The 27998-nt window shown below is 43.9% G+C and overlaps 3 protein-coding genes across 7 annotated transcripts in view; 2 read left to right on the top strand and 1 right to left on the bottom strand.

The window, feature by feature from the left end:
- On the top strand, positions 1-16602 carry VCF1 (VCP nuclear cofactor family member 1). 2 transcript variants are annotated; one of them, XM_036997600.2, is made up of 3 exons: positions 1-289; positions 4579-4678; positions 14252-16602. In XM_036997600.2, the coding sequence occupies exons 1-3, from the start codon at positions 69-71 to the stop codon at positions 14477-14479; spliced, it is 549 nt and encodes a 182-aa protein (XP_036853495.1). In that variant the 5' UTR covers positions 1-68; the 3' UTR covers positions 14480-16602. The 2 variants fall into 2 exon arrangements, with proteins under 2 accessions (XP_036853495.1, XP_073091973.1); XM_073235872.1 differs by having other exon boundaries at positions 282-413; positions 14252-14882.
- COG1 (component of oligomeric golgi complex 1) lies at positions 15481-27804 on the bottom strand. Of its 3 annotated transcripts, XM_036997599.2 has the most exons (15): positions 27444-27804; positions 24533-24777; positions 24214-24395; positions 23909-24079; positions 22146-22302; positions 21399-21609; positions 20234-21025; positions 19550-19696; positions 18893-19054; positions 17938-18065; positions 17373-17481; positions 16868-16977; positions 16713-16791; positions 16223-16259; positions 15481-15673 (listed from the first exon to the last, which is right to left on the bottom strand). In XM_036997599.2, exons 1-14 carry the CDS (start codon positions 27750-27752, stop codon positions 16242-16244), a joined length of 2820 nt encoding a protein of 939 aa, XP_036853494.2. In that variant the 5' UTR covers positions 27753-27804; the 3' UTR covers positions 15481-15673; positions 16223-16241. The 3 variants fall into 3 exon arrangements, with proteins under 3 accessions (XP_036853494.2, XP_036853493.2, XP_036853492.2); XM_036997598.2 differs by having other exon boundaries at positions 15481-16259; XM_036997597.2 differs by lacking the exon at positions 16223-16259 and having other exon boundaries at positions 27444-27803.
- The window catches only part of SLC39A11 (solute carrier family 39 member 11), a 369910-nt gene continuing 366686 nt past the window's right edge, over positions 24775-27998 (top strand). The window contains exon 1 of one of the 2 annotated variants that reach the window (XM_073235864.1): positions 24775-27341. The gene's annotated coding sequence lies outside the window, so the exon portion shown is untranslated. The remainder of the gene's footprint in view (positions 27342-27998) is intronic. The other variant, XM_073235871.1, reaches the window with a different exon arrangement.

Here is a 27998-nt window from a genome sequence, read left to right as displayed (position 1 = left end):
AGCGGTCGGCGCGGCCCGGATCGCGCCACTGCGCAGGCGCAGGAGGGCGGTACCACGGCGGCTGCGAGATGGGGGGGCGCGGAGCAGGCGCCGGAAGTAGCCGTGGTACGGATCCCACCGAGGGGTACTCACCGCAGGCGGCGTCCACCAGAGCCGCGGCCAGAGCCAAGGCCCGAGGGGGTGGGCGTGGCGGCCGCCGAAACACAACACCCTCTGTTCCCTCATCTCGTGCAGCGGCTCCGCGTCGCTCCCCTCCACCCGCTACCATGAGCGAGCGCCTCCGCCCCAGGTGAGATCGCAGGGACCCTTTTCTTATCCAGCACCTTACCCGACGCTGTGTCTTGGGGAATGGAGCCGAGGGGGTGCGCGAAGCGGGGTCCGAGCCAGCGTGCGGCCTGCGGTTCCCCATCTGGGTAATCTGCAGTCTTGGGGAGGAGAGAGAGGGATGCGCGAGCGATCAGGTGCCTGGTCCCTGGGTCCTGGAGGAGTGAGTCTCCAGGGTCTGGGTCTCGCCCCACACCATCTTCCCGGTACTTGGAATGAAGTCTTGTCGGTCCCGGAAAAGGGATGGTGGTCCTAAAGCTTCCCTGTCCTAAATTTAGGAGGGTGGGGGGATGGGAGGAATGTCTGTTCTTGGAGAGGGAGCCCCTAGGGCGTCTGTGAAGGGACGGGGCGGGAGCTCCTGTCTCCCCAAGGTCAGAAAGAAGAATTGGGTTTAAACCCGTTGCAGGGAAGGATTGGGTTAGACTGAAGAACTTGTGCCCGGACGGTTGTAAACACTGAAGGGCTGATGACAAAAGTGGCTTGTGGGCTGTCTCTTGGGGATGTAGCATTAAGAGCAGGCAGGATTCTAAACTGTTTGGACTCCGAAGGCGGAAGGTAGGATTTTGTGATGAAGGCACTACTTTAACCTAGGAGTGTTGGGCTGGCTTGACAAATACCAAGTAGAATCTGGACCACGCTGCGATTTCTTTCCTTTTTTTTCTCCTTCCTTTTTCTCTGAGAAGGTGGGGAGAAGAAAGTTGGAATTAGGTTACCCCAGAATGAAGAGAAGCAGTTTTATTTCAAATTAGAAAAATCCCTCATCGTGAAGTTTGGAGTGAAACCCTATAGATCACTAAGTCCAACTCTCATTTTTCGGATGAGGAAACAGATTTGGGAGAGCTCAGTGGATTTACCTGGGCCTTTCCAGGTTCGCTGCTCTTTCCTTTATTCCATACTACTCTCAGTGAGGCTTAAGTGAACACAATAGGGTTTCCTTGGTAGGTTATTCTGGATCTTTCCTAGATGTTCCATGTTTTCATTGGCTTTGAATTTCATTGGCATTCTTTCTCCAAGGTCCTGCTCTGGTGATAGTTAATTCAGGGATTAAGATTCTGAAGAGGATCCTCAGGTTATTTGGCCCAATGGAGAAAATCTACAGTTCCCCCAACTGCATTGGCTTATTGATTAGGATTATGTAGTGAGTAGGCCATAAATCCTCCTTATATAGAAAATAAGAGGGGATTAAATTTGAAATTAGGGGCTCAGTTACCAACTTGTTACGGGAATTAGGCACAAGATCTTTGGGTATAGTAAGCCAGATCTGACTGCCATTTTTTTCCCTTCCAAAACCAGTTTTCTACCTTTCAGTCTCTTGGGATGTCTCACATGTGTGAAAGTACAAAAAGATTCATTTTATCCATTGTTGTGCACAAATCTGAATGTGCTTGTACTGGTTAGCAGATTGTTTTTATCTTGTACACAAATGATCTCAAACATATTTCCACCGATAACTTCCTTACTATAAAACAAGTGTTTTGATTTGGGTGGAATTTCTTACCAGCTTTTCTCTTCACCCCATGTCTCGTGGAGTATGACGGACCAGCTCTTTTGCTCCAGCTACCTTAGTATCTCCAAGTCAGTTCAGTTCTCTGGGTTTGTTTTCCCAATTTTAAGATGAAGCATTGGTAGGATGGTGGTTTTTCAAAGTGTTTTCATGGTATTCTGGGATCATTATAGAGGGATGGGTATGTGGCAGGGAAGCCCCAGACTTTAGTTAAAATAAGTTCTTTATCTCGTGTATATTGAGGGATTTTTTTGATAGGAAGAAAGGGCTCTTTTACTTTTTTAAAAAGTTTGAAAACCGCTAGTCTCCATACTCTAGGATTTCTTCAATACTCAGTCTCTAGGAGATGACAGGAAGATTGGAAGAAATGACATGGTGAAAAGTGATGTAATCAGCCATCCCTAGAAGTAACAGATACTAAACAATAATCTGTGACTAGATGGCTAGGGAGAAAATAATCAATTATAGGGTGGCTGCTAAAATTACAACCTTGTCTATAGCATTAATGTTGAAAGCTATAATCTGTGTGGATGGGATTGAGCATGAAGCTATAATATTACCAATTATGAACAACATTGGTGAAAGAAGAATGTTTTAAGGGTGGAATCCACAGAGCCTAGGATATGGAGAGTGAAGAACAGGTAGGGTTCATTCTTAATCCAGTACCATCTAAAGGAAAGGGACCTCAGCAGGCCAGAGAAAGAATTGTGGTACCTCTAGAAATCAGCTGTTTACAAGGCAGAGGTATTTCACAGGATTTTCCCAGAATTTAGTGGAAATCTGCAGAACGAGCCAATCCTTTTTGTCTTTACATGCCTTTTTGCCTTTCAACCTTCTTGACATATTGTCACAGGAAATATAGATCTCCCATTATAAATGAGGAAACTAAAGTTTTGCTCAGGCTCCTAAGTTTGGTTAGAGTGACTCAGCAGTCCAAAGCACAATCAGCTGTTGGCACACTGATAAAAGAGCTTGGGGACCAACACACTGCCATTCCTATGAATTTTTCTTTGGGTGTCATCTGGCCTTCCGTTAGACATTGCTCTTTAACTGTAGGTTATTTCCATGAAAATTCTCTGGTCATATTAGGATGAAAGTAGCAATTTCTTGGTTCAGTCTTGATAATAGCACATCCATTTAATGGTTATTAAAACCGGGTATTGGTCTAGTTGTTAACCTCCAAGTGCTTCAAAATAATGTGCAGATCTAATCTCCTGGGAGAAAGATAGGGAGCAAAATGATGATCTTATTTTATAAACAACTAAGTCTTAGAATGAGGTAAATGCTGTAGCTTTTTATAGGTTAGTAACCTTTATCAGAACCACACACCCACTATTTATTATTCCAAGCCTAAACTAGACCTATACTCATTAATGAAGTTAGATTTATTCAGAATGTTGTAGAATACAGGAAGGGAATTGAACTCAGGGTGATAAAGTTTCTTCAGTATGCAGATCTCAATTCAGAACCTTAGGATAAAGGGTCTGCCACAGTATTATGCTACACTACTCACACAGAAAATGCATAACTATTAGAAGGTAACTGTATGCTCAAATTCAGTGCTTTCCAAAAAGCTTTTTTTCTCTTTAGCTATAGATATTTGAACCGTTAAGAGTTTTCATTGTAATAGATTATGCTGTTATATGTAAATTGGCCTCTAGCCAATGCTGTCCAGTAGAATTTCTGCATTGATTGGAGTGCCCTGTGTCTGTGTATCCAATACATTTTGACACTAGACATATGTGACTTTTGAGTACTGAAAATGTGGCTAGTGTGACTAAGGAAGTGGATTTTAAATTTAAATGCCACAGGTGACTAGTAGCTACCATATTGAAAAGCACAGTTCCAGGCAATTTGACTTGAAATGATAGCTCCTTTAATTCACTTCTATTTTCTGTCTTCTGAACTGGGGTTTGGAAGTCCTTCTGACAGCACCCGATTCTTGAATAGAATATATACAAATTTTGTCTCTTGCACATCTGAGAACATTGGACTATAGCAGATGTGTGATTTTTCTTTAATCCTGAAAATTTTAAGCAGCTTGTGCTACAACCTTAAAATAACAGCCTGGTGAAGTAATATATCATAATACTAGGTGAATATAGCAGGAATAATTTAATTAATGTGTCTAAGAGTAGACTTTCCAGTGACCGTACAGAAAAGTAATTTAATACTTCAGAAGATGTAGAGTGCAATATTTAAGTTTTTGTTTGATAGGGTAATTGGGGAAAAAATCAGGGATGAAAGAAAACTAAAGATTAAGGCATGAACCTCTTAAAATATATTACTGTGAGCACCATTGTTATAGGGATTTTAAGGGTAAATAGGCAAAGGCAGATGCTCTGTCTTAGATGTCATACAGAAAGGAGTAAAACTAGGTAACTTGGAATTGTAATTTCAGGAAATAGAGAAAGAAGATAAGCTTAATTAGGTGGAGTGTGAAAGCTCAGTTATTAACATCCTACTGCTCTTATTTGTTCCCAGTAGGCATTTAAAATTGTCAAGCTTCTTTTTTGAAATTAGTTGTACAAATTAATTTAAATTCAACCTTGCTGCTATTTTATGTTTTCTGCTCTTTGTGCCGGGCGATGGTGTACCTTCCAACCTTTTTTTTCCTATTGGGATATCATTTGATGAATTATGTTTTCTCAGGCAAGAAAGCAAATTTATATGTTCTTATCGTTTCCAGTTTTAAATGTCCAAAAGGTTGGTTGTTGGATTTTATTTTTCTTTTTGTGATTTAATTTCAGGAAAAGGAGAAGGAATGGCAGTGAAGAAGACCTCCATCTTCCCCCTCAGACCAAAAAGAGTAGTAGAAACCCTGTCTTTCACGATTCCTGGGACACAGAGGTAGGAAGTGTGGTCAGTCTCTGCTGTTTTCATTGATTGAGTTAAGTAATTCAGTTTCTTCCGTGCAATCAAAATTACTCTTTGAAGAAATAGAAGTAATTTTACTTGGTTGCAGTGGTTCCAAACTCCCCTGGCCTTTTTTTTTTTTTTTTTGAGTCATGGCCCCTTTGAGGAAGCTCTGCACACTGTCCCCAGCAAAGCAGTATGTGTCTGCATATATTCATGCATGCATGCACCCCCAGCCAGATTTGTATTTGTTAGATGTTTCATGGACTTCTGAAAGCCCATGTTTGAGCTCCCTATTTCATATTTCAGAAACCGATTTATTTTCTTTATAAATCAATTATTTGTCCTTAAGACAAGTATGTTTTGTTGTTTCCATTCACTTTAAGACAAACCATATGAACACTCAGGAAATAAAATGTATGTGTATGCAAAATCCTAATTTTGAGTGGTTTTACATTTTCATTGTGTTCTAAAATGAGCTACTGTGAAAGCAGAGTGGAAGGGGGAAGAGAAGAGAAGGAAGAAAGAGCGCCTGAAGTTCTGGTTTCCTGAAAGAGCGCTTCAGTGTGCATACTGGAGAGCCATGGTCTGTGCAGCTGAATGCCTGATCTCCGGCGGGGAAAGGAGGCCAGCCATGCAGAGGTGCCACTATTAGATTACACACCCGAAGATACTGGCCCTTAACAGTTGTCGCCCTAACAGGGAAATCCTCTGGCATATTCCTAAGCCCTAGCCCTGTCACTTAAAGCAGAATTCTGTATATCACAATTCTTGTATAACCAAAGTAATTTGTACTTTAATTAGTTCTTCATAAGATTTGACCTATATCCAATCTTTACCAGAAATCCAAAGTAACCCTCCCAAGGGGGAAATAACAGTAACTCACCAGAGGTAATAATACTCACTGAGGGACAGTGAGTAAACGAGTGCACGAGTGCAGATAAATCCTAATAAGTGAGTTTCTATAGCTTTTATCTTATAAAAATACTCTTTCACGATTTTTTTTTTCCTTTTTTAAGTTTATGATTAACAGAAAAGTAATTGAGCTTTTGTTTACTGTGATAATTGGGGAATCTCATAGATGAAAGAAAACACACGATTAGAGGCTACCATGAATATCTAATGATAAAACTGTGACAGTAATTGAGTTCCATTCTTTTGAATTATAAGACTATTCATTAAAAAAGTTGGCAGTGATTACTTTTGTGGTATCAACATCAATGCTGTGATACATGGTGTTACGGTAGTTCAAAGTATAGGAGGTCTAACCCTTTGTATTGTTCTTTTTTCCCTATATCTACGGTCATGATGCCTGAGAACAGGAATATAAATTGTCAGTTGTCATTTAAAAAAAATTAAACATTTCTGATCCCTTAAGTAAGATTCCTGATTGTTAGTTTTTGTTTTAACTGCTGTTTGTAGAAAATGACCTTCACTCCCTTTCTAAACCTGTGCATCGGTGTCACAAAAGAAAACAACATGTAGTTTATTCAGCCTCTTGTTCATGTGTCTTGTTCTTGTTCAAAGAAATTGGGCAGCCAAACCACTGTAACCATTAAATTAGTCTGAAGGATGGACTAGATTGCCTTTGTTCTAATTAACAGTCAGTATAGGTGCTTTGTATCTGTCAGGGTAATCTGAACTCACTGCAGATGCCTCGTGGGTTGTGACCATCCATCTCAGCCTCGAGGTGCACTTGGAACGAGTGGCTGTGTGTGCTGTGCTTGCCCAGTGCTGGTCTTACCAAGGAGTGAACTGAGTGAACTTGAGGGAGAGCTCGAGAAGCTAAAGGCGGGGGGAAAGCTTTCAAGTAGAAAGTTAAGCCCCGAATAATTGAATCGTCACTATTGGAATAGATCATTGTGTTTATAGTACACAAACACCTGAGTTTAGGGGCATTTGGCTGCTTTTTGGCAATTGTGTATAAAAGGGAAAATAATAAAATGATTGACTTTTAGTGGATTATTAATTGTACTAATCTGTGTAATTAAATACATTGTTAATGAAAATGTTATCTTTTAATTCTAAGATAAGGCCAACAAGGTAAGGTTCCTTAAAACTAACTCAGTTAATTAAGAGAAATCATTTCCTGTGCTTTCCCTGAAATACTTAAATTTTTAGAATTCTTTTTTGTCTGACTTGCAGAACTTTAATTTGGAAGGAATTCGTTTTAATTCTAAGAGAGATTTAAAGTTATCTTTAATTAATCTCCAAAAGTTACCTTTCTCTCCTAAATGTAATAGTATTGGCAAGTACTAGAAAATAAGGTGTGTTTGAATTATGTTAAACTATTAAACTATGGCACAAGTAAATCACAGTTATCTGTGAAATGAAAAGAGTTATATACCTCTTTTTTCCTGGATACTATGAAGCTAAAGACTGTGAACGGACTTGCCAGATTAGTTATGTAGAGAGACTTTTAATCCACTTGTGCATTTTCTTCTGCCTTTTGTGACAGGAATTATCATCTCTACTTTACAGATAGAAAAATTGGGGCACAGAAAATTAGTCAGTTGCCCAGATACACAGCTAGTAAGAAGGAGGGTTGATGAACCCCAGAGTTTGACTGTTGAATTGCTCACTCCTAACCGAGGAACGTGCTGTTTCACAGAAGGTGGAATGGTAGTTCTGAGAGACTTTGCTAAATATATTCAGGGGCAGCTAGGTCCTGGACTCCTCTTGAGTCACAGGAACAGAGAAGAAGAATTTCCTCCCTTTATTTTAGCTGGAAAATATTTTTCCAGGTAAATACTAAGATATGGTATCAGCTAGAAAACAATTTTAGATTTTTAGCAAGAAAAAGTGAAGAATTGCACGTCTAGGCTTTTCTCTAAATTTGAGTTGGTGTTTGAACTGAATACTGAATTTTAACTCCAGTGATTTTGCTTTAATGACATGTGAGCCTTAGGATACTATTTTTAAAATTGAGATACAATTTTATCTCAATTTTAAATTGGTATAGGAATACATTTTTTTTGTGAAGCCATTTTAGATGAATCATGTTAACGTCTAAGTCAGGTTTGTTTTTCTCTTCGGTGAGCAAGAAATAGTTTATCTGTTTCTGTCTTCCTATCAGATATTGAACAGCATCCCCTCACCTTGGACAGTTATTTGGAGGAATTAAAAACTAGCTAATTTAACCTATTTCTTTTCTCTTAAGGGCTGTCCTTTTTGGTTTGAATTTTATCTTTACTAGTAGTGGGAGTAATGCTTTTTTTTTTTTTTTGCTTTTCAGTTTTAATATCTTTAAGTTACACTAGAGGTTTCTATGTAAATATGTTTTCTGGGATATAGGTATGTATCTTATGAAAAGTGATGCTACCTGAATACATAAAAGCAGCACTTTTTTAGAATACCAAGACTCCGATTTTTTTAAGTATCTTTAACTTACCAAGATTTTGATTTTCAGGTCACTGTGAAGTAAGTAGAGTGAGAATATAGGGAGATAAAACCTTTTTCTTGTCTCTACTTCAGGGGTAAAAATTGATGTCATAATCTTAAAATCCCAAGTATCGTCTTAGTGAGGGTGCAGATACAGGACAAAAAAATAACAGAACCAAGGGAATCCATGTATCATTCAAATTGGGATTCTCTAAGTCCATTTGTTTTAACTGATAAGAATTAGCTGAATGTTAGGTGTTTTTTTTTAATAGAGTGAATTTAAATGACAATAGGGATATATAGCATAATTTTTTTAAAAAGTAGCTTGACTCTTAGGTTTTTCTCATTCTCATCTTTAATCTGTTGGAGGGCAGTAGATATATCCTGAGATAGGAATGTTTTGGCAAATTCTGTTTTGGGTAAAATTGTTAAGGCTGTGTGTTTAAAACCCTATAACAAATTAACTCTGAAATTAATTCTAAAAAATAACCATTTAAAATGAAGGAACAGTCCTTTCAAAAATTTGTCTGATTTTTAGTGTATGTTTTAGGAAACTTTGCTTGAAGTTTATGTCCTTGAAACGTTTGTAATATATTGCAGCAGCTCACAGCACCAGAAGCAAGCAATTTCATATTAAAACTGAATGTTAAATAGTGAGGATACATAAACACACATTTTTTCTACAGGTGGGGATTTCCTTTTTTGGCCTGTTGAAAACAGAATGAAGTTACAGATAATATTTCAGTTAGGAAGGAACTTAAAACATGTTTATGTGTTCCAACTATACCTTTCAAGGAAAACTGAGATACAGAAAGGATACGCTCTCTCCCCCTTAACACAGAAGAGTGACCACCTGCACTTTCTTTCCTTGCATATTTAGAAAATGGTTTGAATTAGCCCACTGAATTCATTTGGAATCTTAATGGTGTCACTGGCATCAGCAGACCTGTAATGCTCTTAAATTATTGGGCACTTGAAAGCACAGAATTTTACATTAGATATGCTCTCATAGACTTGACCAGGATCATCTCTTGTATTTAATCCAGATTCTGCAACTGACTTAACATGGACTTCATTATAATGGATTCCAGGAATGGAGTGTATACAGGAATGACATTAATTTATTGAGGCTCATTTAAATTAAAAGCACCAGTGAATGGGGAGATGGAGGCCACAGGAAACTGGGACTTGAAAGAAAATAAAATACGCTGTTGATCTGCTTTTCCCAATTAAGAAAATGCATATAGCTTTCAGTAATCAATATACACAGATACTGTGGTTCTCTTTTTATTAAGCACAGAGACTCAAGTAATTCATATTTCTGCCTAGGGGGTTTTATAAAGATTTTTAGCAGAAATAGTCTATAGGGTTGTTTTGTTTCTACCATGGATATAAATGGGTTGTCTTTTAAAGTGACTTCACACCCTGGGAAAATAAAGTTAAGAGTAGGCCTCGCTGAGGGGCCAGGAATGCTTTACCTCTTGTGTATAATCTGAGCCCTGCGGACTAAGAAAATGAACTTTTTGAACTTCATAACTTGGCATACATACTCCTTTCTGCCAAAGACAGTGAAGTGTCCCTCTGCCTTTTCTCTTTCTGCTCCACCTTCTATAAGGTCGCCTGAAAAGTCTTCCTAGTATTTCCCCTTTCCTCTCATCTCTGCAGAGCCTTCTTTCACAGACTGCTCATGGGCTGTCTCCCCTCCACACTCATCTTCCTTGTGCGGAGTCGCCTTTGGCCTAAGTGTGCTTCCTTTCTCCCCGTACCACCAGCTGTCGGTTACTGGTTACCTTCAGCTGCTGCCGCTGCTCTCCCGCCTGCCCCCCTTTCCTCTCTGACATCCTCCTCGACTCCCCTGAAACCTTTCTCAAGGCTCAGCAGTGCTCTTTCCTAGCAGCCACAGACTGAGCACAATTGCCATGCGTTGTCCTGGATGCTTGGAGTCAACTGGACATCTTCACTCCCTCCCTCCCATCTCCCTTCGGTGCGGGACATGTACACACCTCGTTTACATTTCCGTGGTCCTCCTGGGCCTGCTTTCCTGCATGATGTGTTAGAAAACTTCCCAAGGGTCCTCTCTCTGCTCAGTCTCCCCAGGCCTCTCCAATCCCACACAGATCCCCAGCATCCTCACTCTTAAGTACAGATCTGAGCATGTCTTCTATGCTCAGAAACTGTTCCTGCAGATTTTGGGGTGCTTGATAATCTAGCCAGAACCTCTTAGGTTTATTTAGTCTCAGTGAAACTCAGCCACACCACACTAAAAGCTTTTCCTCCCAAAGCATTTCCTTTTGATTTTGCTCTGACTGTTCTCCCACTTTTGTCATACCCTGCTTTTTAAAACTCTGCCTCATCCTTCTAGGCCCATTCAGACACTGTTCATTTTAAGGAGCCTCTCCTAGTTCTGTCCGCACCTGCTGCTAGGGTCTTATCACTGCAGTAGCTGTGTGTGATCGTTGTCAATGGCTGAACTGCTACCGCGTTCTTAAGCTTGGTAAATTCTTGGTGAATGATTATGGAGCCTAGTGAAATGCCACCTTGTACACTGCAGGCACACAAACATTTGTTTGGACAGTGGTTGGACATCAGAATGGTGGTGTGTACTCGAGCCAGGTTTTCTAGAGGTGGGGCCCTGGCACTTAAATACTCTTAAAAATCACAGGTGATCGCAAAATAGACTGTATCGTGATGGGTCTTGCCTGGGTGATGCAGTTACAAGGACGCACTGGTAGATTTTACTGTTGCCGGAGCTAAGCGAGACCCCTCCCTTTTCACGCAGATCTTCACAGGATTCTTAGGAGTTGCCTTTGTATATTTTGGAGAACTACTGTTAGTTAGAATCTTCATACATTTTAATTTTATTGTGCTTGCACATAGGGATTTGCAAGGGGTTTTATTTGACATTTGTGACCTTACTCTGTTTTGATGTGTAATACAAATTTGTCATGAAAGTACCCTGGTTAGATGTCAGCACTAAGCCTATACTGAAAATTCACAGAAAAGAAAATGAGCTTTGTAACTGTCGTTTTGGATAAATTGTCTAAGGAATCCGAATCGTGCGGATAGGATTCCTATTTGGTGGGTCTGTCTCAGTCCCAGGCCTTGGGTAGAAGAATTTGCTGTCTTTGCAGACCTGGAAGCGTACAAGGTAGACACTTCTGTGCTCGTCTAGCAGGTGTAACGTTCAAAGTCGTGCCCTGTCATGTAGTGTTCCCCTCCCAGCAGTACTAAAAAGCTCCACTAAAAAGATCCATCTGCCTTCCCCCTCATCCCCACCTTTTTCTTTTTCCTATCTCACGGTTTTTGGTTTTATAAGATAAAACGATTTACTTCTGTGTATATCTTAAAGCACTGATAGAGACTTAAAATTTGATTTTAAGTCCTTACGGTTAAAAGGGAAATATTGGTCTTTCCCTTATCCTATAAAGTAGACCAGTTGATGACTGTCAGTTAGCATTACCACCAATTACAATAACTTTCACATTTTTTGACCCTGCCCCATTTAAGTGTTTCATTTTCCTGAACAGGACGTGGCAAGTACAGTTGTGCATCATGGGAAAAGTTGCACAGAACAATTACCTTTCCCACGTTGCACTGTTTTCTTTTTTATGGTCGTTGATACCCACTGATGGGTTTTACCTTTAGTTTGAAAAACACTGTTTCATCCACAGATTGTGAGATACTCCTGGAAGCTTGCCCGATAGGGAGGAGACTAGTCTGAATTGGCAGCAAATAGGAGCCGAAGCATATTTGAAAGAAATGTTTTGTTTTTACCTGTGAGTCTGGAAGTTAGAAGTAACTGAAGACCTCATGCTGTTCTGTAGTAGCTCCTTTAGGCCTCGACTCATGATAATTTTTTTTTTTGCCTCAAAAGAAACTTTTTCTATAGAAGCTATAGAAGATAAAGATATTTTAAAATATAGAAGGGCCAGATTCTAAGTATTTGGGCATATGTATCCTTCCAGACTGTTTTTGGTGTGCATGGACGTATACATTAAAGGAAAACATTAAAAAAATCAGCTGACATATACATACTGTCTGTAACCTGTACAAGAAAAGGTGTTAGACTCACTCTGTCTTGGTATGTGTACATCTCTATCTTTCTCAATAGAATTTGTTAGTAGCTCAATAGAATTTGTTATAATTCACATATTGTACTTTCACCAATTTCTCTATTGTTAGACATTTAGGTTGTTTCCAATTTTTAGCCATCATAAACCAGGCCACACTAAACATTTGTATACATGTCTTTATAATAGTTGATATAAACCATGTTTATACAAGTTTTAAAAACTGACCAGAAATCATAGGATTATTTTTCCCCCCACCTTTTTTACAGTATTGTACAGAAATCTTTTTTAACCTGTTGAAAGGCCTTTCACCTTTTCTCAGACAAGTGTCACCTTTGCTATTACAGTATTTACAGTGTGAAATAAATGTAGTTTGAGAAGGAAGCTTGACTTACTAGAAACTGATTCTAGTTCTTGCCTTAATTTTTAGACAGTACCTGTAATGAGAAATAGTAAAGAAAACAGACTAAGAGGAAAAAAAGTGTTCTGTGCGGGGATTTTTATCTAGTTTAGTAACCTATTTGTTTAATACCCAAGACCTTACCATGTGTACTTAGCCATGTGTGTCCCACAGTTCTAGGTTGTTACATTCTTGGTTAGGAGAGGCTTTTATGTAATAGTTTTTGTTTGAACTGGCTTTGTCTTCTCAAGTCTTTAATTTACATGCTGGTGCTGGTGACCCTGCCATTGCATTCAGCCCATTAACATGCTTTCAGTTGTTTTTTGGTAGAAAGATAGGTTGTTTCCTGCTATTTATGGGCAGTGGGGTATGTGACCTGTTAAAGTAGCTCCAAATGACCTATGAACCATGATTCTCGGCTTAAGTCTTACTAATAATGGTATCTTTTGTGAATTGCTTCATTTGCCATTTCAGATACTTTATGTACATGTTATGAAGTATAACTTCTTAATCAAAATGGATAAGCTAGTATTTTAAAAATCACTTTTAAACCTTCTGAAGGTATTTATACATTCATTTTTATAATGAAAATACATAATTACCACATTGCAAAGAAGTTACAGGAAAGGATAGGAAAAAGAAAGGAACTATTTAATCCCTCCACTCTGACGTGACTACTATGGTCAGTTTCTTTCCAGTCTTTTTTCTTTGTGTAGATTTTATGTAGTTCTAAGAAGGCATTTCAAAACCAAATTTTTTGTGTAAGGGACTGTAAATTGCATGCTTCAAAGGGCTAAACTGGAAAATTACGTACCAGGTCACTAATTATTAGAATTCTAACTTTCTCACGCATTAATGCTGTCCACTACAGTATTGAGCTGTAAATAGAGAAGGTTACTGCTAATGAAGTTTTTTGGGCTATTATTTATTAGAAATTTAGTTAAAATTGTAAAATACCTTATTCTGAAATGGTTCCTTCCCATTGCCTTCCCTTTTGAGACTCCTAGCAGTGGAAGGTGATTTCTTAGTGATTAAAGTGATAGGGATCTCAGTGGCTTCTCGAAGATGACTAAGGCACAAAGTTATGTTAGTTACATTAAAAAAAATTAAGCTTGCCGTGTGCACAGGTGTATACATGCACGTATCAAACTGCAAACATGCTGTCTTTATCAGTAGGAGACTGAGAACTTTCAGGATATTGTGTGTTGCACTGAGAGAATACCATTTCATGTCCATGAGATTATAACCATGAAATTGTCACAGGTTTTTTTTATTGTGCCCAGAAACCATTTTGTTTGTTATGAGAAGACCTTTTTAATACCTTGTACTAATGACCGATACTTTCCTTTGGAAGCTGAGAACTTCCTCCTTTTGTTATTGGAAATTACTGGAATGATTGGTAAGAGCAGGTAGAAAAGATGTGTAAAGGAGTTGAGATGTGGTTCATGGGGAGGCCTCTGCTGGAATTTGGACCCTGCCACTTCCTAGGGACGTGTGATGGGGATAACAGTCCTTGGCCTCACAGGGCAGTTGTGAGGATTGAATGAAGTGTATCTCAGGTGAATGTACCTGGTGGAGCGTAAAAGCCCAGTATGTTTTGATGCGGTACTCCTCAAACTGAATGAAAGACTCTTTAAGTAGGCTAGTGTAAATCAAACCACAGTTAAGTTTTTAAGAAACACAACAGCCTGATCATGATGCGTTCTTCCCTTCCAGTCATCCAGCAGTGACAGTGGTGGGAGCAGCAGTGGCGTCTACAGCCCGGACAGGACCAGCGGGCCAGAGAGCAGCTTATCCCACATCGCCACCTGGTCTGGCCCTAACACCCCTCAGCCCAGGCCCGAGCAGTCTGCACTGTGCCAGGGCCCTTACTTCCACATCAACCAGACCCTGAAGGAGGCCCACTTCCATAGCCTACAGCACCGAGGACGGCCTCCCACATGATGTGCCCGCAGTTTCTTGCCTTCTGTGAAGGGACAGCGCTGTGCAGATTTGATATTTCAACTTAAGATGTTTTAAAAAATTGCACAAAAAAATGCCTGTTGGCTTTTCCGTCTATATTTGAAATAACAGGTTAACAGGCGGTTGTTTACTTGTGGTTTTGCTGCACTATTGCAATTTCAAAGGGGCTTTGAAGCAATTTTTTATAGGATTCTTTTGAGGGTGGGTATCAAATCCATGTTGAGGTAATGGTATGAGGAAATCTCATCTGTGTGTTGAATCCATAGTTTGTCCAGTTCAGATTGATTTCCAGATATGTCAATTAGAAATTCTACTTCATGTAAAAAGGCCTTTTAGAAAGTGCGGGGTCTTCAATTTTTTAAATTCAATAAACCAGTAAAGAGTGTCTAGTTTCCATGAAAAAAACGTAAGTTTTTTTCCAAAATATAGAAAGCTTGCTTCAGTCTTGCACTGAAATTCGTTACCATACTACCTCTTGTATGCAGATGTCCTGTCGAAAGTCCTCTGTCTTTGTGAAAGACATCAGAGCCAAGTTGGACTGGTAAGTGAAGCAGCCACCCTCCTGTTTCCACTTTGTCATGTATTTGTATGTCTGGAGAGAATGGCTTTCAGATCCTTCTATTCCCAGATAACTTGTTACCATTACTCTTCTAGCACCTACGTCTTAGGCACTAGTAGAAAATATGGCTCAGTTCTGGCAGTTGAGAAATTCGGAATGACTGTTTGTCTTATAGACTCGTTACAGCAGCAGCTTATGTGATTTCATTGGTAATTCCAACCTGTAGTGTCAAGAACGAGGCCATTGACAAATGGTGGCCAAGTGTGAACTATTGGAACTGATGTCTGTGTCACAAGTATTGTGAAACTCTCGGACAAGGATTCACTTTATGCTTAAAGTAACCCCTGACAGTACCTGGGGCCCACATCCCACCACTGAACTGGAAAGACTGGTGTGACTTAGCAATGAATGAGCACAGGCACAGTTAGAAGAAATGTTGCAGTCGTATTTATTTAGGGGGAGATGGGTATGTTCCCATGTTATTTAGTCATACTAGAGAGCCAACCTAGTTTGAATAACGAAGGTGTAGACGTGTCTTCTTCCTCACCAACAAGGTGTCTGAATAAGGAGCCAGGATGCGTCAGGTCATCTGTTCGGGAGAGTGCCGGGGGGACAACCTGCCATTGCATGTAGAGAAAGTGCCTTAGAGTCTACCCGACCCCTCCTGCCTGCTCACACCCTCCACTCCACTCCACTCGGAGCCCACAGCACACGCAAGCAGAAGCAGCACGGGTAGCTGTAGTAAGGGGACTTGGTTCTTTGTCAAGATTTGAAAAGGACACGGGATGGAATGAGCTTTTTATTAAAGGTAAGGACTCTAGGAAAAGGGTAAACATGTACCTCCTTTCCTTGGTTTGTTCCTCTGGAGAGAGAACTTAAAGGTCAGTTACTTGGAGTAGAAACTGCAAGTTGTGGGGAAGTGTTATTAATAGCACAGGCCCACGCTTATGGAGTGGATGGTTTGTGCAAGAACTTTTTTAACAACTACCTTCTCCCAAGTTTGAAAACCAGATGTTGGATTTAGGATCTTAATGGGTTTGATAGCAGGGAATATGGAAAAGCCAGTATTGTGTCTAAAAGTAAAGCAAACAACAGCCAAGTGCTGTAAGAAGACGAGCTGCTGGAGCTCTCCAGACACACGTGCACAAAGCCCCACTCAGAAATACCAGGAGGACTCCTGCGGGCCTAATGGATGGCAGCCCACTGAAACAAAAGGCGTATTAACCAGCAAATGGACAACTTGAGAAAGCACACTTCATTTCCCACCCAACTGAAAGAAATGGAAGACGAAACAGTCACCAAAACAAAAGTTCTCTGAGTACAGTCACAGTGTGGGACTAGCAATTAACCCTTTTATCCCACTGCAAATGACAAGGAGTCTCTAGCCTGTCCTGTGTGTCTTCTACAGCCTTGGCAGCCTGAGATACATTTCTTTTATGAGGCTACTTGACAGTGTAAATGGGCTTCTTCTAAAACTTCTATTAGCTCAAGCTAGTAAAACCTTGTACTTCAACATTGCGCCGCCATTAAAAGCAGCATTAGTGCATTTTGTCATTTGAGTTCTTTATGGATTGTTTAAAGGGGAGCTAATTGGGTGGTTTGGTGGGAGCTGGGGACAGGGTCAACAGGGATGGGTTCCTTGCTCTCTGCACTAACCTGAGCTTTTGTTTCGATGCTTCTGCTGGTTGCTTCGGCCTTTCGAGTGCTTGTCATGCTCAGTGGAAGAAGTCCGAACCTCCAAGACAAGGCGCAAGAATTTCAGTAGCACGAACAGGACGCTGGGTCTGGCAAAAACCTCCCGGAATCATTACCTGATCTGCGTCGTTGCCAGGGGCAGGATGTTATGGGGTTCTTGAGAGTTGAAGGTGCTGCTCCGGGGTGTGAACTGGTTCGCTGTGTCAGTGACCAGTCCAAACAGAACCTGACAGATGAGAAACAGCACAGTGACAGGCTGGGGCTTTCGTGGCCGGTTAGAGAATCACTTGTTGGTAATCCGTCTCTGTTTTGAGTGTGAATGCTTCAAAATTACTTGTATCACTGCCCATGGATCAGAATCTCAGTCATGTAGCTCTTCTGTTCACTTTGTGAGACTTTGATAAAACCCTAATAATCCTTACCTACAACTACAGGTCAGATCATGGTTGCCTCAGAGGAGAGATTTTAGCTAATCCCCTTTCAGCCTTTAGGACCAAACAGCTGTGTCTTACCCCCCCACCCAACACTGCCTCCTGGAGTAGTAAGTGCGGGGCGAGTTTATTTTGTAATTTGAGCCTGTGGCTCCTCATGCCCACAGAGCATGTTTTTCACTTGACTTACAGAAGTTCGCTGCACCAGGCGATTAAGGTTGCTGTTGAGGTGTGGTGTAAAAACGTCCAGGTCGAACGGGTCGATGAGTACCTCGAAGTAGTCGGCCACTTTCTCAATTCTGAAAAAAGGATTACAATGATAAGAAGAACCAATCTTACAGTATTTTAATGCTGAAGAAATCCTGGAACTGGCTTTATTCTCCTTAATTGCTGACTTAGTACCCTTGTCACTATGAGAGTGCTTACGTAATCCTCAAGGGTTGTAACCTGATGTGAATCTAAGTCCAGCCCATCCCTTCCCCATGTCGTTTTCAGGGAGGCCCAAATTGTACTCAACAGTTGGTGGGCCCCCACAGAAGGAAGGAATGAGATTCCACCTACCACACTTGGCCACGGGGTTTATCTAGCGGGTGGCCATTATTTATCTTGGTGGTAATATGAGCACTAACTGTTTAAAACAAACACAACTAATGTGCTGTGCAATAAGAGGCTGAATCTTGGGTGGCTTTCCCAGGAGAGGGGCCGTGTGCATTTGGGAGAGACTGCGCTGGGAAAGCCCCAGGAGGAATGGGTACCTGGAGTCCTGTTTGCCGCGGCCACTCTTCCCCTCCTCGCCCTTGGCTGTCAGAACCATGGTGAGATACCGCAGATCATAAAGCAGCTGCAGTGCCCGGTTCTGCGTCATTGGAAATGTACCTTCTTTCTGCAAGTCAATTTCCCATCCCCACCCATTAAGGGAGATGACTTATTATGTGAACATAATAAACAGCTTCATGTTTAGTTGAGTTACAGTTTGTTATTTCAGAAGCAGAAGCTGTTTTTAATACTTGTAAGGCCAGTTTAATCTCATAACAACAAAAACAGCTCATGTTAGAAACTTGGTCTAAACAAAACTAAAAACAGGAGAGGCCCAGTCCTTAAAAAGAAAGCCTCAGTTGCTATAGATGGTTGTTTTAATGAAAAAAGCCTCCTTTCTTGAAGGAAAGAGACTTATCTGGATACTTCCTTAATCGGAAGTTAGTCCTGTTTCTAAAATGTTACTAAAGAAGTGGGAATGGACCCCACGGGCAGGATGCTTCCTAGGAGGAGAGAGGGAAGCAAAGGGCTGGGAGCTTGAGAAGCCCTTGAATGTAAGTACTTCTGAGGGCCACAGGCTGTGCTTTGCAACCGCTGCAACTTCCTCACAGTCCCCCAAGCAGTTTATCTGCATGACCACACTGGATCCTGAGGCGAGAGGGGTTGACTTGCCTGATGCCAATGGCAGGGCTGGAGCTGGGAAACAGGTCTTTTTTTACTTTGAAGCTCTCATTCTACTTGTACTGAACCACCTTTGTAGTGAAGACTTGCTTGACCCTTGAGAGTGGGTATAATTAAACTTGCAGAGCTGGAAGCCACTGCTAAGTAGATGGTCTGGGCTGAGGTAACCCTGACCCTTGTAATCCTTGATGTGAACTGACCAAACTCAAGAAAAAGCTAAGGTGTTTATTTCTGTTTTTAATGAAAAAAAAACAAAAACAAAAAAACACCTACCTTCACCTGTTTTCCTTCTGCAAGTTTCTCGTAGGCGGCTACTACTTGAGCTACACAGCTTTTCAGCATCTCCTGCAGCGTCACCTCTGGCAAGGCATGGCCTCCCACCCGATTAATTTCCTGGCATAAGCTGAACAGGAAGGACTGTACATACCAGGACGGCTGAAAGAACAAAGGCACGCGGAGTTGCCAACTTGCACCGATTAAATGAGACGAGGTAAAAGCGAGTCCAGTTACCCTGCCTAGGCTTATGTGCCAGGACCTTGACCTCTCACAGCAGACAGTTAACAGGTACAAGTGACATCTGCAGTCATTCACTTGGTGGCCTGGGGTTGACCTGGTAGGCAGCACTGTCTTTTAGGTTGCTCTTTTTACTTTAGGGTAGGTGGTTCTCTCATGACCCCAGAGGCCCCCCTACAAGAGGGAAGAACGACTGACTGACTTCTTGGACAGTCTGCTGTTGACTTGGTCCTGTGTCTGCTTCGCCACTCCTCTTGCCCCAGAATAGTACTTCAGTACTATGTACGAGTACTGAAGTAAGCAGTACTTTCAGCTCTTCCTCAGAAGCTGCACGTTGATTTTCTAGAGGCTTTCTCCTCTCCAAGAGCAGGTTTTCCCTTTTCAGCTCACAGCCCTCTGACCATAGCACTTGTTTACCTGTATAGGGAGTCGGATCTTGGATGTGACGCTGCTTCCTGACTCAGCTTCCTCCTGAATTTCTAGTTCCTCCCAGCTGGTGGCCATGGCCAGGACTGAGCCAGCATCATCTGCAAGTAATGACTGGGTGAATCCATGAGCCAGAACCTGGTAATAAAAGGCAGATATCCATATAGGCCACTAAGCTCTTTTGCAGAATTTATTTCAAGCTACCAGTGATCCTGAGACAGCTTCTGCCACTTAGGTCATGTACGGGATACCAAGTGGCACCACCACTCTTCTTCTGGCTAACTACTGATATCAGCAATAGGAATTTTGTTGCTAACTCTACCCTCCAGATGTCAGGGGTCACCCGTTAAGATGCCAGTGGAGACTACAGAAAATATGATACTTAGAGTGAAGAGTAGGAAATAATAGGCCCTTGCCCAGGGAGAAAGTCATTCCTATCAGCTGGGAGGAAAAATACCCAGGGTTTCTGTCTATAAAATCTTGGCTAAAATGAATGGAAAAGTTTTTACATTTGAACAGTCGGACAGAGACCAGTGAAAATACCTGTATAAATAAGAATTGTTATTCCCTTCCTATTGAGAGAACCTACTGAGGCTGGCTGCCCGGAATATGGTAAAAGGGAAGCAAAATGGGGATTGGCTGGTGGCATGGGAAGCATAGGCTTACGTCACTCACGTTTACAACTGCCGTGCTCCAGACCCGGTAGCCCATTATGCTCTGCTGGAGGAGCAGGGCCTTAACTTCCTGCCACTTGGCCTGCACAGGAATTACTTCCTGAGGTTTCCCCTTGCCCTGCTTTTTCAGAGCCCTAGACTCCCTTGCTGGTTTCTCAGAGCTCCCTGCTTTTCCCAGGATGCACTGCTTCAGGTGGGGACACAGTTCTCCCAGTGACTGGCAGAGTCTGGCCATGAAAAGGACAGCACGCAGCTTGACACCGCTGAGGACATCCTGCTGCCCCTGCACCACTTGTTCAATGCTTTGCAGCTCGGCCTGGATGCAGTCTATGATGTGCCTGATGCATGCCACCGAGTGGGTCTGCAGCATCTCCTGCACGGTCCCGGCATCTGCGTACCGGTCAAAGGCACAGTTCTTGGCTTGCATGGGGGACATGTCCTTGGGCAGTGTTGTATCACTGGAGGGAAGGTAAGCCAGGAGATCATTCAATTTAACCTTCAGTTTGGAGTCTAGGGCAGAACAGAAGTTCTGCACACAAGGGCTGATAGCTTGTGCTTTCATGGAGAGCCCGCTGCTGGCAAACTGGTCCCGGTTTGCCACGCTGACCCAGGCAGCATCAGGAGGCAGGTCGCTCGGACTCTCAGACCAGAGAAAGAGGGACATATTGTGCTCAAAGTGGATGTGCTTGTTTGAAGTGGTGTGACTGGTGCTGCTTTCAAGCTCCTGCAAAGCCGAAGTGAGGAGCTCTTTGGAACTCGTGGAAATGGTGTCAAAGCCTTCTTTGGTCAGGGTCTAGGAGAAAATAAAAGAGGAGTTTGGATCACCGCTCCTTTCAGGAAATCTCAAAACGAGGACCAAGTGGCAATCCCTCCCAGCATTCAAAACATCCTCCGCCACGCTCGGGAAGTTGGCATGGTGTCGGCAGAGATCAGAGTCATCGCTGATGGACACGGACACGTTTCTGACCATATGACTGGCCAGGTCTCTTTTTTAGCAGAGTCTCTGTTCACTTCTGTGGTTCACTGCCCAGAAGAGCCAACCCTGGGGTGAGTCAGCAGGGAAAGAATATACTTAGGAAGTGACAGGGGTCGGTCTACCCAGACGGTCAAACGATGCCGTGAGGAGTGGCTGTAAGACAGCTGGAGCGTGTGACTTCCCACCTTACCTGTAATCGGTCCAGGAACAGTTGCTGCATCAAATCTTCCCAGAATGAGAGTGGATCCTCCAGAAGCCGCTGACATATCACATCCCAGCTGTGACTGGTGGGCTCATTGGTGAGTAATTCCCACACGCCATCCCGGATGCCTGCAAGACCTTTCATGCTCTTCACATACATGAGCAGGTTGCTGACCCCATTTCTAATGTCTTCATTGCACCTGCAACAAAATCGTTTTTTGGGAGCTTCATTACATTCATGGGTTTCACACCTTTACTATGAAAAAGCAGGACTCTATTTGAAAACCTCTTACCTGGGTCCCAGTATTTATATATATATGTATTTCAGTGTGTTTATAAAAATACATAAACACAGCATTACTGGCTGGACTGGGGCGTGGAGCCTGTAGCCCTTTCACCAGGCCTATCCTTGCTTGCCTGAGGTATCTATCTAGAAGTCTAAAGCCCCAGAGAAGGGCTTTAAAGACCACTGCACTACATAAAAGCTTAGAAGTGGCAGAACTCTTACATAAAGAGAATTTAAAATCCTCTACATGACGTTTTGAAAGATAAATTCCTTCTTGGTTCTCCCACACAACTGGGGGCTAGCTAACCCACCATGAAGGCAGTGGAAGGGGCTGAGTGACTGGCTGGCAGCACCCCCCACCCGCCCACCCATTCCTCTCTGGCCCTTGTGTGGCCACATACAAGGCTGCATGGCTGCTGCCTGCCTGCTCAGGCAAGTTCTGCCACTCACATGTGAATCCATTTCTGCAGTGTATCTTTCAGGTATTCCTGGCTGATGGGATGTGCAAGGGTTCGCAGAGCTGGCTGGAACTCGACGATGGATGCTGGCAGGTGTCTGAACCAGCAGCAGCGCTTCATCTCCTCTTGCAGGACACCAATGCCCCTTCCTAAAGAGAAGGCCAGTGAGAAGTAATTGAAAGCGTATTAAAAACGGACCTAGAAGGAATTTCCAAAAATCATCTAGCGTTCCTTTGGGCTTTCCCCCTAAAACAGCGAACAGCGGGGGAAAGAAGGCACAGAATATGTCCCTCATCAGGGAGCTGGCAGTGTCCCTCCAGCTCTGGTCATCCTGTTGGCTGAGAAGAAGGCAAAGGACAGCAAGGAAAGCAATGGGGGAAGGAGAGAGAGGAGATCTGAGTGCTGGGAGGCCCTGGACTCTGTAAAGGAGGGCAGGGCTTCAGTTGCTGGAAGATGAAAGGTGACGGGTTCCCTCTCCTCACCACTCTCCACCCCCGTCGAGGAGCAAAGGGAAGCACCAGTGAGCACTCGTCCGGATCAGCTGAGCCGTAGCTTTTGGCAGGGGGCTCTCAGGGAGGGCCCAGGCCTGGGGTGTGACTCAGGGGCCCAGTCACTGTGTTCTCTGCACGAGCGAGCACCCTCTGGAGTCTGAAACACAGGGGCCGTCTGGGGTCTCTTGTACTTGTATTTTAAGGCCATGACCGATTAGCCAATACTCACTTTTCAGGAGTGGGAAAAAGTATGAAATGCAAGCACCTCTGGGAAACCAGGGGATAAGGAACTGGTGCCCTACCTGGCAGATAAGCCAAAGTGCCACATCTCTGAGAATGACCACATGGCTGTCACTGCGTTCTACTGGTTTCCAGGTTCCTTTGGCTGCGTCTCTGTCTGACCTGCGTCCTGGAGTTCCCTGAGGCAGTCAGTCCTCTGTCTTCCTCTCTTACTGATGACCTTCCCATCCCTGTGGCTTCAAACAACAGCCATACACAGAGGACCACAGACACATGTGTTCAGCCTGGCCTCTCACCGCTGTTCCAACCTACAGTCACCTGCCCACTCCACATTTCCATTCCAAGGTCTCAGTTGTCTCCAACAGAGTATTTTCAAGAGTAAACACATCACCAGCCCTTTCAAGCCATCTCCTTTTCTAGTAAATCTGGACACCTCCCTTCCATAGCCTCACCAGCCAATCTACCACCAAATGGTCCCCTGAACAGGAGTCTGAGTCCACAGAGCTCTGCATTATCTGGTCATGTCTTGTAGACTGGCCCCGTCTCTTGTTACGCTGCTCTTCCCTCACCCAATACCCCTTAGCCTCACCTTGCTTTCTTTCAGTTCCTCAAATAGATGAACATCATCCTAGCCATCAGGACCTTTGCACATCGTCTTCCCTTTGCCTGGAGCTCTCTTCTGTGCCTCATTCATCTAACTAACTTTTATTCAAGTTTCAGTTTAAATATCACTTCTCCAGGGAAAGTAACATAAGTGAGGTCCCTTCTTTCAATGCTCTCAAGTCAACTTGCACTTGGCCTTTATAGCAATGACCAGTATTGATATTAAACAGATATATGTGTATTGTGAGTTCATAATCTGCCTCTACCACTAGACTATGATCTCCACGATGGTGGGGGTCCATATTTGTCCAGTTCACTGCTATATCCCCAGGGCCTAGCACAGTAGCTGGCAGATGGTGGATGCTCAGTTAACCACCAGTTGAGTGAATCAGAAAATAAAAGAGGTTGGCTAAGAGCTCACCGCTAGTTTGCTGGCCTGTGATGGTCTCCAGTGTTGAGAAGAGCAAACCACACGGCAGGGACGGATCTGGCAGCTGACCTTCTGGTAAAGTGTAGAAAAGAGCATGAGCTTGGTTCAAAGTGGTGGCCAGCAACTCCACTAATGAGCAAATCTGAGCCTTGATGCCAGCACCTACAGGAAGAAACCATCCTCTTTTAAACGACTTAGAATAGTTAGAATGGAGTCCAGATGCTTCAGTCTCCCTCAGCTCATCCTCTTCCACTTCCATGTTTAAGGATCAAATTATGGACAGAGGCCACACCCACCATGGTGCGGCTGGTTGAGAAGCTTCTGAATAGCTGCCTTTCTGGCCAACAGGAAGTCTGTCAGGGCTTGGCGAGGAGAACTCTCTTCTAAGAGCATTATAGCGCACAGGGCCTCGGCTACAGCTTGGTCAGACACGGCTTGGCATTTGAGCAACATCTTGCTTTCATGCAGAATGGCTGATCTAGAAAGATGACAAAAGTCAATGGAGAATTTATTTTACATCTTGGAAGAAGAACCCTGATACATCAGGAAAGAAGACACTGTAACTGCAGTGGTGGAGCGTGGCCACTACCAGCTCTTTATACTGGATGCACTTACCGGAAGTGGCTGGCCGCAGCCACCTGCCGGATGAGTATGGGGAACCGGGAGAGGACGGGGCTATATCGGGAGCTGGGAGGATCCAACTGGAGCAGTTTGTGAAGGTGGCAGCCCAGCAAGTAGAGCTGTGTGGCGTGGAGATACTGCGAGGCCTCCATCGAGCTCCAGATCTTCTCAGGAATTTCTAAAAGGAGCTTGATCTGGGCAGCCATGCTATAGAACTTCTCCTGGGATGGCTGCTGCGGCTGCAGGGAAGGGCATAGGATGAGATCAGAACAACAAACAAAAGCAAGGTCAGTGTTGGGCAGGTTTGGAGAGAGATGGGGGGGGTGTGTTTTAGGGTACAGAGCTTTTATTAAGCCTGATTCATTGCCACCCAGTGAGGTATCAGAGCTCGTGTGGTCTAATTCCTGCAGTCAGGCATGCCGGACAGTCCCACCGGTTTTTCCTACGAGCTGTGTGCACCTTTGCTCAGTCCCACGGAGAGGCAAACTTACTCCCTGTCACCTCACATCTGGCTATCAGTGATCTTGTGACGTCTTAGGAGCACGGAGCCCTGTGGACCACCACTAAAGGGAGCTTTCTCCTTCCCTTTTCTTATGTTCAGCCTTCTGACGTTTTCTCTGCTTCTTTGAGTGCCCCATGGACTTCTTTGCTGGCTGTTCCTCTTCACCAGCCTTCCACCACATCTTCACCTGGTTCAGTCCTCATGCTTCTACTCAGCTTGGGCTAGCCCCTTACTCCAGGATTCTCTTCCCTCGAACATCACCTCCAGGCAGAACACCACACTACCACACCTTTTAGCCCTCATCACTCCCGAGTCCTAATCGAGCCTTTTCTGCTGCTGCCTGCTAAGTGTCTTTGCCATTCTATAATCAGTGTTTTTAAATTAAGTTTACCTTCTTGCCAAAAATTTTAGTCATCTGACCTCCCTATGTAACTTAGTGTGTACCACCGCTCTGCTCCAAATCCCCAGGGAATTCACATCCTTCCGATGGTTCTGCTTATCTCTACTATCTAAGTTTCTGATACCAACCACTTCCATGATTGTAATGCAGGTCATTATAATCAAATTATAATCAAACTTAGATTAATCCAAAATATTTCACATGTGCTGTGTTCATTCTCTACCCCCACCAATCTCTCCTCCTCCTCTGCTGTCAGATTAACCTTCTTCAAAGGCCATTTAGACTGTATCTTTGCTCTTCTCTAAAGGGTTCCTCACAGCTTAGTATCTTAGTCTGGTTGTCAAGGATTTCCTGCCCTTCCACTAATTTCTTGAGTCCACTGGTTCTCGTGGAGGGTGATTTCAGCCCCCGACCCCAGCAATATCTGGAGACATTTTTGACTATCAGAAGAGGAGAGGGGGTTGTTACTGGCATCTAGTGGGTAGGGGCCAGGGATGCTTAGAGACACCCTCCAATGCACAGGGCAGCTGCACCAACAAAGAATGACCCAGCCCAAAATGTCAATAGCACCAAAGTTGAGAAAACCTGCTGTAATCAAATTGATTACCTGCTTTTAATTGTCTTCATGTATTCCAGACCCACATTCCAAACCTCACCTGCCCTTCAGGGACAGGAGCCAAGTCTGGAGTGACTTCCTGCAGAAATCTTACGGTAAATGTACAGATATTTGGGTAATCACCCATTATCCTAAATTGTTTTCTACAGCTATTCCAAATTATTTACATTTTTCTCATCAATTTTCCATGAATTTAATTCCTCAACTAGATCATAAGCTCCTTAGAGCAGGAATTGGGGGACTTTGCTTCTTTGTGCCTTGAACTGAAAGCATTCAAAATTTTTGTGGGTTTGGGAACAAATCAGATGTAACAACTATAAAAATAATGTATTTCGAAAGTGGGGCATAGCACGAGTTAGCTTTTTAATAAACCTGGAAGCATGACTCAGTTATAGCAAAAACTGGCCACCTAAGGACAGGTGTTGACAAAAGGCACAGCTTACAGAGGGATGCAGTATCATTTCAAAACCTAGCAAGTTTTTTCTTATCTTCTGTGGTTCTTTTGTGGGAGTCCTGCCTACTGACCTGGATTCTTCTAAAGCTCAGGTTGTATTAAAAAGTTCCAAACTAGAGCTGAATTGTACTTTTGCAATTTCTTCTTCCACGACCCTGTAAGGTCTTCTCCAAGGGTGTTAAAAGCAAATTACTTGTTTACTGTTCTCACCCTCCCTGCCCACTTTATCATCCCTAAGTCAACATTCTTTAGGAACACAAAATGCAGCTCCAATATTAGGCTGTGTTTAGTGCTGTATCCTACCTAACACAGCAGGTCCGATCATTAGTGTTTGTTGGAAAGAACACTTAGGGATAACCTGATTGAATAACCTTAGTTTCCTAAAATGAAAATGTTCCACTGTGAAAAAGATGAAGGCTTGATGGCTAGTAATGTCGTGCAACTACAACAAAAGGTGGAATAGCTATTTGGGGTTGTGTAAATTATTCCTGGGAGTAGGGTGGGGATCTTGGGGGGAAGATCGGATTGAGGAATGAACGACTTGGTGGCGGAAAGGAGTCAACGTTAAGGGGGAAATCTCTTCTAAGAATAATGTCGGGAAATGTTATACAGCTAATGAGTTGACTGTCTAGCGAGAGACCCGTGGCCTCAAGCTGGGAGAGCCCCGGGAACGTACGGGTAAGGCGAGGGACTGAGGGCCCGGAAGTCCGGGGAGACACCTGAAGAAACGGCCCAAGGCCTCTGAGAGCCGACCGCAGCCAGTGAGAGGGCTGCCCTGCCCGCGTCCTCCCGAGGAGGGGCGGCCACCAGGACCGCGGGCTCTTCCCCAAGGTAGGCGAGGCTCCGGCGGGGCCGGGGGCTGGGAGCCGGCCCGCGGGCGTGGGAGGACCGGGGAGGCGGGCCCGCTGGGAGGGAGCGGGGTCCGGGGCTGACCTGCGGCTCCCGGGGCGGCCGGGGCGCGGCCGGCTGGCGGAGGCGGGCGCAGTACTCGTCGGTGGCCTTCACGGCGTCCACCAGCCCCTCGGCGCAGCGGCGCATCTGGCCGATGGTGTCGGCCGCCTCGATCAGGTCGCGGTACCGCTCGCCCACCATCTGCCGCAGCTCCTCCTTTTTGTGCTCGATCTCGGCCCGAACCTGGCGCTCCAGCCCGCGAATCTCCTCCGCTCCATGTGTCTCGAAAAGCGCCGCGGGGTCGCGCAGATCCAGCCGTTTCAGCGCCGAGGACGTGGCCGTCGCTGCCATAGCGAACCGCTCAGTCGTCCGACGGGCCACTTCCGCCCGGCCGCCCCGCCCCGCGGCCATATTGGTTCGGGGCGGAAGCGTTTCCGCCCCGCTGGGTCCGTGCTTATTTCGGACTCCTCCGGGCGGAAAGGGGCGGTATTTTTTTCAAAGTGAGGTTGTGGGTGGGCTGATCGCTAAGGTTTGCGGCTCGTCTGTGGTCCACCTTTGCGGGCATCTGATACTCCTCTGGCGCAGGGAGCCTTACCC

This window comes from Manis javanica, chromosome 4, assembly GCF_040802235.1.
Source record: "Manis javanica isolate MJ-LG chromosome 4, MJ_LKY, whole genome shotgun sequence".
NCBI lineage: Eukaryota > Metazoa > Chordata > Mammalia > Pholidota > Manidae > Manis > Manis javanica.
Note: the sequence above shows the minus strand (reverse complement) of the source record. Positions and strands in the feature narration are given on the sequence as shown.